General features: G+C 39.4%; 1 protein-coding gene across 1 annotated transcript in view; it reads left to right on the top strand.

The window, feature by feature from the left end:
• Positions 1–14,774, top strand: part of PLCXD2 (phosphatidylinositol specific phospholipase C X domain containing 2) — a 33,265-nt gene that overhangs the window by 10,973 nt on the left and 7,518 nt on the right. Inside the window, exon 2 of the mRNA XM_061628095.1 lies at positions 11,635–12,095. Within this exon, the coding sequence (XP_061484079.1) occupies positions 11,635–12,095 (461 nt within the window). The remainder of the gene's footprint in view (positions 1–11,634; positions 12,096–14,774) is intronic.

Below are 14,774 nucleotides of genomic sequence, written 5' to 3'. Positions count from 1 at the left end.
TTCTTTGGGCGAAGCCATGATAAAAATGGAATAATAGTGAAATATGGTGTGAATGTGGCCTGGCTCATTAAGCATTCTTTTAAGTGTATTTTTTTATGTGTGATCCTAGTAATAAAGAAGTGTTGGTAGCAGTGTGCTGAATACCTAGGTGCTTGTTAAACCATCTGGTTAAATAAATGCTTATCCAAGCTTGGCATATAATTAACACGTGCCTGGATAGCTCAGCAAGGCACATGGACTTATGTGATGACACATTTCCTATTCCTTAGGAACAAGTCTAGAAAGATGCCGTGAAATGCTGACAGTCTGTTGATTTGAAGATTTGCCTACACTAGACTTTTAAAGATACTGTAACTTCTTTTTAACTTTTTCTTAAATTGTATCAGTAGGGGTTGGAAAATTATTTTACTTCCTGCCAGTATGACATTATTTAGGCACTGATGGCCCTTAACATTTAAATGTCCGAGTACCAACATGCCTGTTTTTGTGCCAGATTTCTAGCCACTTAGATGACAGAAGTCTGGTGTCATTCAACTTATCGTTGTACACAAGCATACTTATTTTGGTAAGTTGATTAGAATCATAGAGTTGGAATGAGCCTATAAGGCCATTGAATCCAACCCCTCCTCAATGCAAGAATCCAGCTTAAAGGATACCCGATAGGTGGCTGTCCAGCTTCCTCTTGAATGCCTCCAGTGTTGGAGAGCTCACCTCCTCCCTAGGTAATTAGTTCCATTGTTGTACTGCTCTAACAGGTAGGGTTTTTTCTGATGTTCAGTTGAAATCTGGCTTCCTGTAACTTGACCCCATTATACCGTGTCCTCCACTCTGGGATGATTAGGAAGAGATCCTGGCCCTCCTCTCTGTGACAACCTTTCAATTATTGAAAGAATACGACCTGGGAGACCAGGGTTTGAATCCCCACATAACTGTGAAGCTCACTGGGTGACCTTGGGCCAGTCACTGCCTCTCAGCCTCATAAAAACCCTATTCATAGGGTTGCCATAAGTTGGAATCGACTTGAAGGCAGTACATTTACATTTTACAGTATTAGTTTAGGCCATTCAAAATTGTTACACCAAAGTTTGCATTTGCAAATACATTTGAAATGCTGAATTTCTTGCATGTGGTCCTGACTGGTCAGAAGTATAACATCTTCATTTCTAGCCTGTGCAGCTTGCCTCGAACATCTCCCTTGTGTGGGTTTATAGACACAGCTCTTTACACTTTAAGCAGATGCATAAATAAAGCTTGGCAAATTGACTTGGGGAAGTGGTATAAGAGGAGTGTGTGTGTTTGTGTGAATGCAATACAACAGGTATTCTATGATTCCTCAAAATAGTTTTAAACAAGGATGAATTAGTTTAAATTTTAATAAGAATTTGCATTGCATCAGTTACACCTGAACTACATTTGTCTTAATTTTGACTATGAGCATGTTCTCTTAAAGCCTACGTGTATTCACTTTACTTAATTGCTTGCTCAGTTAGAAATCCATAAATGATGATAAATTATATTTTTCATTGCTTTTTACAAAACTTCTCAAAACAGCTTACAAAATATTAAAATACAAAGCAACTTATTAAAACTTATAACACAGAATAAAATATAAGGTATGGTGGCTTTGGGTCCAAGCTTCACTAATTGTTTTTTCTGCACTGTTTCTTCAGTATTAGAACTAACTACAGATAAATGATCTGTTTGCTGCGGCCTTTAATCTCTGTGACGTCTGTTGAACCCTCCCTTCCTTCATTCCTTCCATATTCCCATCCCCACCTGTCTCTGCATGCTGCATGATAGTTTCACTGGGTTTGGGCACAGTTCTTTCAATGACAATAGGCTCGGTTGTTTCTCTTCATAGCATGCACCATACTCTAAACCTCTCCTTGAATCTTTGCTCCCAAAGAAGGAAACCAGCAGGTGGTCACTTGAAATTTTTGTCCAGAGTGGTTTAATAGTTATTTTCTCTTTCCAGAAAACTCTTGAGAATTGTAGCTCTGTGAAGATAACATGGGTCCCCTAACAACTCTCAGCACCTTCACAAACTATACTTTCCATGATTCTTTGAGGGAAGCCATGACTGTTTAAAGTGGAATACTAGTGGCATAAATGTCTGGTGTGAATGTGGACACAGTGGACACATACAGGGAATGGAAAAGTCTAGAAAGGGAAGCAGGGAGCTTTTACTTTACAGAGCTGTTAGAAAGATTTGAAAAAAGACAGCAGAAAGAGGCAAGCATATCTCCATCCAGCAGGAAAACCCCTCACACAATTCTATACACATATACAAGGAACCTGCATACATGTAAAGAAGTTTGTGTGAATTATTGCACACATTTAAAAGTAAACATATAGTCTAAACTCCTCAAAAATGTGGACTGATTCGGCGTATTGCTACGCACATGTTGAATGTATTGCCATGTGCAGTGTTCTTTTATCGCCTGCCTAGACCTAGACAATCCAGGAGGAGAAGACTTGAGAGTACATAATGCAGCATGGCTTTTAGCATCTTCTATCCGTTTGCCCCGCTGTTTCACTGAAACTGGATTTCCCTGCATTTGTTCCCACTTTTGACAGATATAGAGGCCAAAAGGAAATGTAGTAACATATAGTGACAACAAAAGGAAGGAAACTGATAGAATGAGTTAATTAAATCAGAGTACATTAGCTCTCCCCTTTATTTTATTTATTTATTATTTGATTTATATCCCGCCCTTCCTTCCAGCAGGAGCACATGCACATGCACATTACAGTGATGCATGCACACACAGGCACACTCTGTTGGAAACTGCTGCTTCAAGCTGCTCCAGGTGTGTTGAAGCACAGTGTGTAATGGAACTAGCTTCCCTCGTGAGGGGCAAGGGAAGCCTTTGGAAACCACTGTTTCAAATTGCCTTGAGGGAGTGGCTCCTGATGCAGCCAAGCTTCTGAGTGACTTGGCAATGGGAGGAGCAAGGAGAAGGAGCAGTAACCTCAGTATGTTCTATCCTTCCTCCTCACAGAGGAGCCTATTGGGTCCTAAGGGAAAGGAAAGCAAATGCAGCACAGGCAACAGAGGCACAAAGAAGGGAGACCACTCAGATTGGGGTGCACGCTACAAGCTTGTTGTTCAAGTGTCCTACAAGACCTGGGACTGGCACTGCCCTTTACAGATTGTGGAGAGGAACAAATTTTTCAGAAGGCTGCTTTTGTTGCATGAAGTGTGTAGATGCCACATATCCTTAATCTTTTGTATTCACTGAAGAGAAATTCACGTTTTTCTCACTGCGTCAGTTTCACTCTGTACTGTAATGAAGGGGAAATCAAGTATTAACATCAAAAGAACTTGCATATTAAAGACTAATTGCTATTTGGATCTCCTTAAGTCAGATTATGCAGGTGTCATCTGGCATAGGTAACAGGAAATATGAGGACCGAGCGACTAATAGCTATTGATATATTCTAAAAGCTGAAACAAATTCATCTTTAGTTGCTGTTTAGTTTCACAAATTGTTTCCAAGCTTCATAGCTGGAGTGTTGTTTTTTTAATCCAAAGGCAAAGGGACGTTAACCCCTTGCCTGGAATACCCTGCCCTTATCTTTTAACATGGCTGCTCCAAACTTTTTTACAGATTTGACCCTTTACTAGTATTTGAGTATTTGTATTAATGTTGTAAATGATAGTTATATGTTTTATCGTTTTTTTTAATCTAATTTTGATTTGTATTTAATATGGGTTATTATGTTATTTTGTGTTTGTAGTATGTCTAAATTGCTGTCTTGATGATTAGGTGGTTTTTAAAATTGATTCTATATATTATATTTGATGTACACCACCCAGAGAGCCTCGCTATGGGCGGTATAAAAATTAAAATAAATAAATAAATACTTCAGAAAGAGGTCTGAGAAATGAGTAAGAGTAAGAAGTATCTTTTAAAATTGTTCTTTTCAATTCACTCTTGAATGCACATCATACCTAGGGCAGGTCCACACCATTCATTTAAAGCACATTCAACACCCATTTGAAGCACATGAATCCCACCACAGAATCATGGGAACTGCAGTTTGTTAAGAGTGGTGAGAACTATAACTGACGGGGAAATGACACTTCCCAGAATTCTTTAGGGGAAGTCATGCGCTTTAAATGCGAGTTGGATGTGCTTTAAACATATTGTGTGAATCCACTTAATAAATTTTGCCTGCATGTAAATTGTTTTAATTAATTTTTCAAAATGGAAATGAGCTATAAACTGTAGTGGGTGACCATGGGCTACTCACCATCTCTCAGCCTATCTGCCCCTCAGGATGAAAACAATGGAGAAGCATGACTACCCCAAGGTATACTTAAAATGTAAAGGAAGTATTGTACAACCATAGTGTGAAATCGGATACTTATAGGGACACAGTATGACAAAACTGGGCAGAAGTAATGAGTGGGGTACCACACGGCTCAGTCCTGGGCCCAGTGCTCTTCAACATTTTTATTAACGACTTGGATGAGGAGGTACAGAGCATGCTTATCAAATTTGCAGATGATACAAAATTGGGGGGCATAGCTAATACCGTGGAAGATAGAAAGAAAATTCAGAGGGACCTTGATACGCTGGAGCATTGGGCTGAAAACAACAAAATGAAATTCAACAGGGATAAATGCAAAGTTCTACACTTAGGAAAAAGAAACCAAATGCACAGTTATAAGATGGGGGATACTTGGCTCAGCAGTACAACATGCAAGAAGGATCTTGGAATTGTCGTTGATCACAAGCTGAATATGAGCCAACAGTGTGATGTGGCTGCCAAAAAGGCAAATGCTATATTAGGCTGCATTAACAGAAGTATAGTTTCCAAATCACGTGAAGTATTAGTTCCCCTCTATTCAGCACTGGTTAGGCCTCATCTTGAGTGCTGCGTCCAGTTCTGGTCTCTGCACTTCAAGAAGGATGCAGACAAACTGGAACAGGTTCAAAAGAGGGCAACAAGGATGATCAGGGGACTGGAAACAAAGCCCTATGAGGAGAGACTGAAGGAACTGGGCAAGTTTAGCCTGGAGAAGAGAAGACTGAGGGGAGATATGATAGCACTCTTCAAGTACATGAAAGGTTGCCACACAGAGGAGGGCCGGGATCTCTTCTCAATCATCCCAGAGTGCAGGACACGGAATAATGTTGCAAGAAGCCAGATTTCGACTGGACATCAGGAAAAACTTCCTAACTGTTAGAGCCATATGACAATGGAACCAATTACTAGAGAGGTAGTGGGCTCCCCAATACTGGAGGCATTCAAGAGGCAGCTGGATAGCCATCTGTCAGGAATGCTTTGATTTGGATTCCTGCATTGAGCAGAGGGTTGGACTTGATGGCCTTATAGGCCCTTTCCAACTCTACTATTCTATGAAAATATTTATATAAGCGTGACTGTCAAATATGTTTATTATTTATACAACCTGTAAAGATATTTATATTCAATCCTATGTTTGTTTACTCAGAAGCAACTCCCAATGTATTCAATGGGGCTTACTCAACCAAGGAAAACTGTACCCTGAAGTGATAAGGAACTTGTTCTTTTAACAAGTCTTTTAAGTTGAGACCTTATCCTACTCTGTTGGAATTGCTTTTTAATATGTTTTTAAACCTTTTCCTTTAAAAAAAGTTTTTAAAGCTTTTAAAAATGTTTTTAAAGATGTTTTGTTTTAATATATTTTAAAGTCTGTTTTTATGATGTTTAAAGTGTTTTTAGTGCTTTTGTTTGCCGCCCTGGGCTCCTACTGGGAGGAAGGGCGGGATATAAATCAAATAATAAATAAATAAAAATAAATAAATAAACTTCATTCACCCAACCCAAAATTTGGAATCATGCCAGTTTAAGCTGTTTTCCAACTGTTTATACTTTTTATGGTTATTGGTTTTTAAAGTGATTTATTCCTTATTGTGAGCTGCCTTGGTTTCCAGTCACCAACCCTACACACACACATATATATGCAGGTGTAAAAATACACCCCATATAATAGTTTATTGTCAAACCAGTTGGTCATTGAGGAACAGTTTTTTAAAAAATCAGTATTAGTTTCCTACATAATAAAAACTGTGATAAACCCTGCCTAATTTCTTTAAAAATAGGGTTGGAGGGGGAGAGAAAGATTTACAACACAAACACAAGTCTGTGTTATGTTTACTCAAAAGTCCCATTGATTTACAGCACAATCCTAACCTTGTCTACTCAAAAGTAAGTCCTAATGGAGTTCAATGGGGTTTACTCCAGGTACATGGGATTAGAATTGCTTTACTCCCAGAAAAGCAGATATTGGATTAAATACTTTCATATTTCATAGCCCAGGGTCTGACTCTTGGACAGAAGAGAAAAAATGTTAAGCCATATTACTTACGCAAACTGCAAAAATCTTAAAGCCACCATTTTCTGACGTTGAAATTAAGCCTAGGAATGCCTGGATCAACAAGTCACAACCCTGGCTTCATTGGCTGCAATCCTGAAAGGGCGGGGTTACAGCCAGAGCTTTGAAAAGTTACTTTTTTAAACTACAACTCCCATCAGCCCCAGCCAGCATGGCCACTGGATTGGGCTGATGGGAGTTGTAGCTAGAGCAAAGAATTGTAAAAAAAGATCTGTAAAAAAAAACAGTCGTGTGGGGGAGCGGTTGACATTTTGGTGTATATCTCGGGAACCAGACCACCTAGAAACTTAATTTTTTTTTAAATTGAAGCTGAGAGTCTGGAGTTTAAGGGGTGTGAGCCGGAGGGCCCCCCCAAAAATGGAGACTCTGGCCAAAAACCGGAGACCTGGTAACTCTACTTGGGTGGGAAAGCAACTTTGAAGCTGCATTTTTAGTGGAAAAATAGCAGGAAGGGAAATGGTTAAGCAGCCTCTCCCTCATCATTCTTCTCTGCTCAAGGCTGCTTTAAACAAGGAACAAAACTTAACTATGTGTAACATATAGTTTGGTTCTAAGAAAAGCTATTGATGGCCTTCCTAATAGTTTTGCTAAGGCATTTAATAGAACTCTATGAGTGGTTTAACAGTCATTTCCTCTTTTTGAGAATTGTAGCTCCCCTTAAATATTAGACAGGCGCCATCTCTATTTTCAGTGCTTACTGAAGACCTTCCTTTTTCAAAAAGCCTTTTAAGTAGAGACCTTATCACAGTCTGCATCTGTGTTGGAATTGTTTTTTAATGTTTTTAAAGCTTTTTTTTTAAAAAAATATGTTTTTAATATGTTTTAATATGTTTTTAAGGATGTTTTGTTTTAATATATTTTAAAGTTTGTCTTTTGTGGTGTTTTAGAGTGTTTTTAGTGCCTCTGTTTGCCACCCTGGACTGCTACTGAGAGGAAGGCCGGCATATAAATCTAATAAATAATAATTGTTATTTGTTTTTATTATTACAGATCTTCCACAATCAGAATTCTGATTCTGTTAAATCAGAATTGCGCAAAAATAAATATATATTTTTAAAAAACACAAGCAAACTACAGTTTAATCCTGTAAACTAACTAGAGCCAAGGGAACATTGAAGGGAAGGACAAAAAGCACACCCAAGATATTTTCTGGCAAGTAGTAAAACAGCAATGAACATGGCACCTGAAATAAATGTGTGTGGACCCCAATCACACAGAGAACAATCAGATTTAAGCAACCCATTTGCTAGGTAATTCCCCCGTCTGGGTACATTCTGGATTTCTGTTTAAAGTTGGAAGTCCAGTATAATGTAGCCCACTATAAAATGCTTATTGTTTTAGGCAAGGGCAGGGGCAGAACATTTTTACCAATCTGCCTTAGGTTTGTAATTATTACATACAGTCATGTGGCTGACAGTTTCATGATTCACTGGAATCACTTGGCTCTACAATGCTTCTGTGGTTTTTGAATATTTAGCTTTTTTTAGTGCAATGAATTAGGTGGATTGCAGATGGAAAACCCAATATACATACAAGGGATTAGCTTCAATTCACACTGGAAGTACTTAAGAGTCATGACAAGAGCCTATAAATCTTTGTACTTATGCCTGTGCTCTGATTGGTAGCTAATACTGTTTCATTCCATCATCATTCTGAAGTTCTTGCAAAGGGAAAGTGGGGATATCTTTTTCGTAGATAGCATCCCAGTACACATATCTGGAAGAATATGAACACATGTACACATATTGATTGATTCCAGTACACATATTTGGAAGAATATGAACACATGTATATAATTATAGCCTTGAAGAGGAGGTGGTAGCTAGGAAGCTGAATTTACACTGAATCCTTTTACAATCCATTTACCATCACACTATTAGAATGATTTAGCTGTGGTGCTAAAGAACAAGGTTAAAAAATAATTCCTCAGTTACTTTCTATGATAAAATTAAGAGGCTCAATATGAGTATGATATGTTGCTTGGTCTTTCCTCAAAAGCATTCACATTTTGACAGAATATCATACTAAATCTGTTACCTATCTGTGACATTACATGGCCACTATCTTGCATTACTAAAGTAAACTTTACTTAGCAATGAGGTTCAGAATAAAGCCGTAATTCAGAACTTTCTGGAACCCAGAGACTCACCAACAGTCAAAGGGAGCACCTTTTTAAAGTAGCTAAAGAAACACCAACAAAATTGTATTCTTATTAACCATTATTCTATTCCTGGCAAGATATTAAAGCAAATTACTAGTATGTGAATAGTATCATATAAGATGCATTAGCTAGCACCTCCTAAGGAGTTATTTGGAAAATGGTGCTAATTTATGTGCTAGGTGACAATTTATGCTTGGAACGGCTTAGACATTGATACTAAAAGAGTTGTGATTAATGGGAAGAATTGAGAATTGGTCTTCTACTGGACCTGTCCTAAAAGATTTGAGGAAAGGCTACATGGGCATCTTCCAGTAATTTTTTAGTTACAAAGTTGAGAAGATGTGCACTAGACTATTTGTTGAGTCAAATAGTCTAATAGCACAAAAGTGAAAAGTTAATTATATGATTTTAAATTGCAAATACATTGTGAAATCTATTTGCAGAAAAATTCAGTATGCAACTAGATTGTGGAAAGGTTGCTTACCCTGATACCTGTGCCACCAAGTTTATTCAGGCAAATAAGAAAACATTTCTGTAATAATTAGTTGATGATCTCTGATTTTAAATGTTTACACAGTTTTATTGTATATATGTATCGTTGTAAACCGCATTGTTATTTTTCATGATATAGCAGTATACAAATATTTGTATAAATAAATGTTGCATTCCTAGTGCACCTGTGCATTAATGGCTTTCTAGAATTTTCAGTCCAAATCAGTGCATGTTTACTCAGATGTTAAGTCCCATTTTGTGCATGTTCTTGAATTGCATGGCAGTTGCATTTGTACTGCTTTAATTCCTCCTGGATGATCAGAGTATGAGTAACTCCCATTATTTAGGTTTCATGCCAGGTTGCTGTCATTTATATTCAGTCTTGGAGGGACAAATTCTTCTTTGTTTATCTCCTCTGGCTTCGGGCTAAAGAAGTTCTTGCTTTCCAAATGGTTCCATCTCTGAGGATCAAATATGTGAAGTGCTTTGAATGAGAATTCCATTTGTAAAGCTAAAGAAACTTTCTTCTTCTTCTTCTTTTTACATATTTATAAAGTAAAAAAAAAAAAGTCCAGAAACAAAGAAGTGGGGAGTATCATCCCTCCTGATGCTGATTATTGTTGGCATTCTCAGAATGTGGCACATTGATATTTTAATTTGTACAGAGTATGGGCATGCTGATGGATTCAATGCCCCTAATAAGGTAATCCATTTCAGATCGTAATCTCATTTGCAGCTCAAACTAGGCATGGCTGGAAACATATTTTTGAAGAGGATGCATGGGAGCACACATGAGGTGGCCACTCAAAAAACAGCAGGGGTCATGTCTCTGATAACTCTTAAGGAACCTTTGTAAATTTTACTGTTTTTTTTTAAAGGAGACAGGTGGTAAAATTAAATAAATAAAATATCAGGTTAGTTAGAATGACAGTGTTCAAGAACCAGTTTTGGATTATGGTTTGTTTCCTCCCTTTGTAAGCTGGGAGGCATGAATGGTAAGCCATGCTTTATGGATTTTCATGATGTGTTAACACAGCCTAGAAGTGTCATCATACTAGCATGCACTCTCTAGTGTTTAGTATGCAATGCCTCTTCAACAAGAATACATTTATTAAGAAAACAATAATGTACGATAGATCGATGCATTCTTTCACTCAGTAGTTTAGGTTGGATACGTAACCCAGAGTACAGAATTTAGAGGGAAGAGCTTACTAACTGTTTGCTTATCCCTGTCTCCAACTTTTGCAGATGCCTGTCGGTAGGAAGCTTGTCTGGCAAAAGACTAGTCTACGATTAGCACTCGAAACTAGCAGTCAAAGCATCTAACCTGTAAGAGAAATGCTTTTTAGGTGTCTTATCGAACACTATCACAGAGGAGACATAGGATGTGGCCTTCTTAGGTTAAGGTAGGCTACAGTGGCAGAAGATGCAAGTATGAATAGCTTTACCTGGATTATCTTTGCTTTTGCACAAAGGAACTTTGAACAAGGGACTTGTGCATATATTTGTATGATGGGCTATGTCTGCAAGACTGATTATTGCTTGTTAGCTTCTAACATTGGTGTATGGGAATTTCTTGTTAAAGTTAGGATATCACTGACTTTGCCAAGACACTTTCCTGTAATAGTAGTGAAATATGAAGCTCAACTTTGTTAAATCTGGAATTTGTGGCTGGTAAGGGGTGTGTGTGAATCCTAACACTGCAAGCTGAAAACATCCATTTCCTTCCATTGCATACATAGCTCTTTTTCCAGTGAATCCACACTAGAGCCCAGTCAGTTGCTTATCATCTTAGGCAGTCTTTGCCAATCTGATGCCCAGTCTAGCTGTTTTAAACTACAGTTCTCATCATAGCATGGCTGGGCCTGATGGGAGTTGTAGTCCCAAACAACTGGAGGGCACCAGATTGGTGAAGACTTACCTTAGGTGACCCATGGGTGAAATTTGCTCATCACCAAACTTCTCAAAGGGCAGGCATAGGTGACAAACATCTGGAAAGAGGGAGAGAAGGGTAAGGGGAACATAGTGTTAAAGCTTCTGTTTGTCCAAAACCTGGCTTCCAAAAATGTAACTACAAAAACACCACAACTAAAGGTCAGTTCGCACTGTAAAATTCCTCTACTGGATCATGTATGAGGAAACATGTAGCTGCACTCTAGAAAACTTTGATTTTTGGTTTGTAGCATTTGTATGTTTTTATAATGCTGCACATGAATGAATGCTATTTTAATTGTTAGCTGTCTTAGTCATTTTTAAAGAAAAGCAGAGTAAAAATATTTTGAATTAAATATTGAGAGAGGTTCATGTGTGAATCAGGCTATACATGTATGTGGTCATAAGACCAGATGGAGAAATCCTAGTATAAATTTAGCTCGGGGGGGGGTAGCAGCTTTTCTCCATTTGGTCTTGCAACCACATGTACAACTGTGTGGAGTAATCTGAAAGGGTTAACAATGACCCTCTGTGATTTCCCAGTATTTAATATGAGCAACATTAAGAATGGAATCTAGATTTCCAGAATCTGCTGTTGCAAAGAATACCTGACAGTCGCAAAGCTTTAAGGATAAAATAGTATTGCCTTTTTTCTCTGTAGGGTCACATGATTCCTTCAGCTACTGGGTTGATGAGAAATCTCCTGTGGGACCAGATCAAGCCACAGCAATCAAACGGCTGGCCAGAATATCACTGGTGAAGAAGCTAATGAAGAAATGGTCAGTGACACAAAACCTAACATTCAAGGAGCAGCTTGAAGGTGGAATCCGCTACTTTGACCTCCGTGTATCTTCCAAACCAGGTGAAGCACGACAGGAAATCTATTTCATACATGGCTTGTTTGGAATCAACGTATGGGATGGGCTGATGGAGATAAAGACCTTTCTAACACACCACCCTAAGGAAGTAATCTTCCTGGATTTCAACCATTTCTATGCTATGGATAACAACCATCATGTATACCTAATCACTAGGATCCAAGAAGTTTTTGAATCAAGACTCTGCACAAAGGAGTGTGTGGAAAACGTGACATTACAAAACCTCTGGAGAAAGCAGCAGCAGGTAGGAAAGTGTTTCTGCTTTATAGGACCAAATTTCTATAATTCAAACAACTCTTAGAATTGAATGTAGGATTTCCTGTCTCTTGAAGGCGGAGTGACGATGCAAAAGCACTTGCTTCCGCACTCAGCAGGCACTCCAAGCACTGGTCCTGCAAGGAGGAAGGGCAAGGCTGCACACTTCCTGCTCTGAGCTTAGAGATGGAGAGAGGACCAGGAGGTTTTCCTTTGAGCTCATGCCTCATTTCAGAGACAGCACAAGACCTGAACCCTTAGGTTAATGAAATGTTAGTTGGCCGCTAAGACCAGCCAAAATTTGACTTTCATTAACTCTGTCTTTTCAGTACAGGTAGAATTACTTTTTGAATACAGTCTTTAATACTGGAGTACTTTGGGTTCCACCTGCTTAAAAACACTTCTGAAGGCCCTGGATGTAACTAAAACTCTCATGGTATGGCAACTGGAATGTAATTCTTTAAAGCAAGGCCCATCAGTCTCAACCACCATGGGCAGTTGTCAGAGATGATGGGAGCTGTAGTCCAACAACCATCTAGAGGGCCACAGATTCCTCGTCTCTGATCTAAAACAGCTGGTATCTCATATTTTTCCCATTATGAACTGTCCATCTTTTCTAGTGACCAACTCCAACCCCACTCTGATCCTGTTGGGTGTAGTATTCCAATCTTGCATCCTACACATTTCATTGAGGCTGCTAGAGGCAGTATGGTTTTTGTATACCAGTTGCTGGGACTCATAATTTGAGAGAGCACTGTTGTACTTGGTCTTGCTTGCAGGCTTCCCATAGACATCTAGTTGATCACTGCTGAGAACAGGAGGCAGGACTCTTATGTTCTTATGTTTCAATTTGTCCACAGGAAAGGCAGTGACTCTGTGCCACATGCATTACTTCTGTACTTTGTGTTCCTCTTGGATGACCATGGTTCTGAATCTTTCCTTTTTTTAGAGCCTGTGACAGCCTGCTTTTGCTTACCCTTCCAACCTTATTGTAATTTTCATAAATCACGTTCTGCTCATCCTGTGGATCACTGCAGACCTGGTTACATGTCCCTTCCATAAGGTCTGGGCAGCTATATATCGCCAACTGTTTAAACTGAGGGTTTCTCTTTCCCACTTTTTCTTCAGTCTCCTTTCTCTCAAAAACCAATCAGGCTGACAGCAGTATGTGCTAAAGGAGCTCCTCCTGGTGGCAGTATATGAGTATAGCTATTTGGGGTGGGGGGAAATATCACTAAAGTTGCAATCCTAAAACACACACATGATAGAGTGTAAGTCTCATGGACTTTGTAGGGACTGGGTTCTATTTATTTATTTATTTATTTTATTTGTTTCATTTATAGACCGCCCATAGCGAGTAGCTCTCTGGGCGGTGTACAAAAAGGTTAAAATACAAAATATCAACAATAAAATCAGACAACAAACAATAAACACAAGCAGCAACAAAAGAAAAAAAAGAAAAAATAAAAAATTTAAATTATAACATAAATGCTTAAAATGCCTGGGAGCATAGCCAGGTCTTAACCTGGCGCCGAAAAGATAGAAGCGTAGGCGCCAGGCGTACTTCTTCGGGGAGGCTGTTCCACAGTTCAGGGGCCACTACAGAAAAGGCCCTAGATCGAGTAACTGTCCTCCAGGCTTCTCGATGGGTTGGTACCCGGAGGAGGGCCTTAGATGCTGAGCGAAGTGACCGGGTAGGTTCATAGCGGGAGAGGCGTTCCACAAGATATTGCGGTCCCACGCCGTGTAAGGCTTTATAGGTCAAAACCAGCACCTTGAATCTGGCTCGGAAACAAATAGGTAGCCAGTGCAAACGGGCCAGAGCAGGTGTTATATGTGCTGACCGGCTGGTCCTCGTCAGCAGTCTGGCTGCTGCGTTTTGCACTAGCTGAAGCTTCCGAACTGTCTTCAAGGGCAGCCCTACGTAGAGTGCATTACAGTAATCCAGCCTAGAAGTTACCAGAGCATGAACAACTGAGGCGAGGACATCCCTGTCCAGATAGGGGCGTAGCTGGACTACCAACCGAAGGTGGTAGAACGCATTCCTTGCCACCGAGGCCACTTGCGCCTCAAGAGACAAGGAAGGATCGAAAAGAACTCCCAGACTACGAAGCAAATGTACATAGGGTTGTGCCACAGAACTAGAGCAAAAAAAGCATCTTTTTGCATGATGTTACAGTTGATTTTATATACTGCTTTATAACCCGAAAGCTCCCAAACCAGTGAACAGAATATAATATAAATGAAGACTACAACAAATCAGTCAAGACAATATGAAATAGCAAAATTGCAAGTCTAGCTGCTGAGTCTAGCTGCTGTGAGTTGCATTCATGCTCTCACCTCAGGAAGCTTCTAGCATTTCATCTCTCACCTAGAAGGCATGTTAAGTTACATCTCTCCACACATACACACACACACACAGTCATTCAAGGGAAGTGTCTCTACCCTCATCACATCCCAAATAAGCAACACAAAAGGAAGACCTACCCTTTGACATGTTCCCATCTGGGACCACCCTACCTTCACCATCCACAGCAGCCTCCAGGTAAACGTCCCCCTGGAAACAGCTACAACTGTGCTAGAGGTCTTCCTCTTGCTCTTCATGAGCATGTATTTTCTAGCTACATGGAGGTATTACCTTGCAGTTTAGGAAAGTGTAACAAAATTA

Source organism: Rhineura floridana, chromosome 5 (assembly GCF_030035675.1).
Source record: "Rhineura floridana isolate rRhiFlo1 chromosome 5, rRhiFlo1.hap2, whole genome shotgun sequence".
NCBI classification, from domain to species: Eukaryota; Metazoa; Chordata; class Lepidosauria; order Squamata; family Rhineuridae; genus Rhineura; species Rhineura floridana.
The sequence above is the reverse complement of the archived record's forward strand: the minus strand, read 5'-3'. Positions and strand labels throughout refer to the sequence as shown.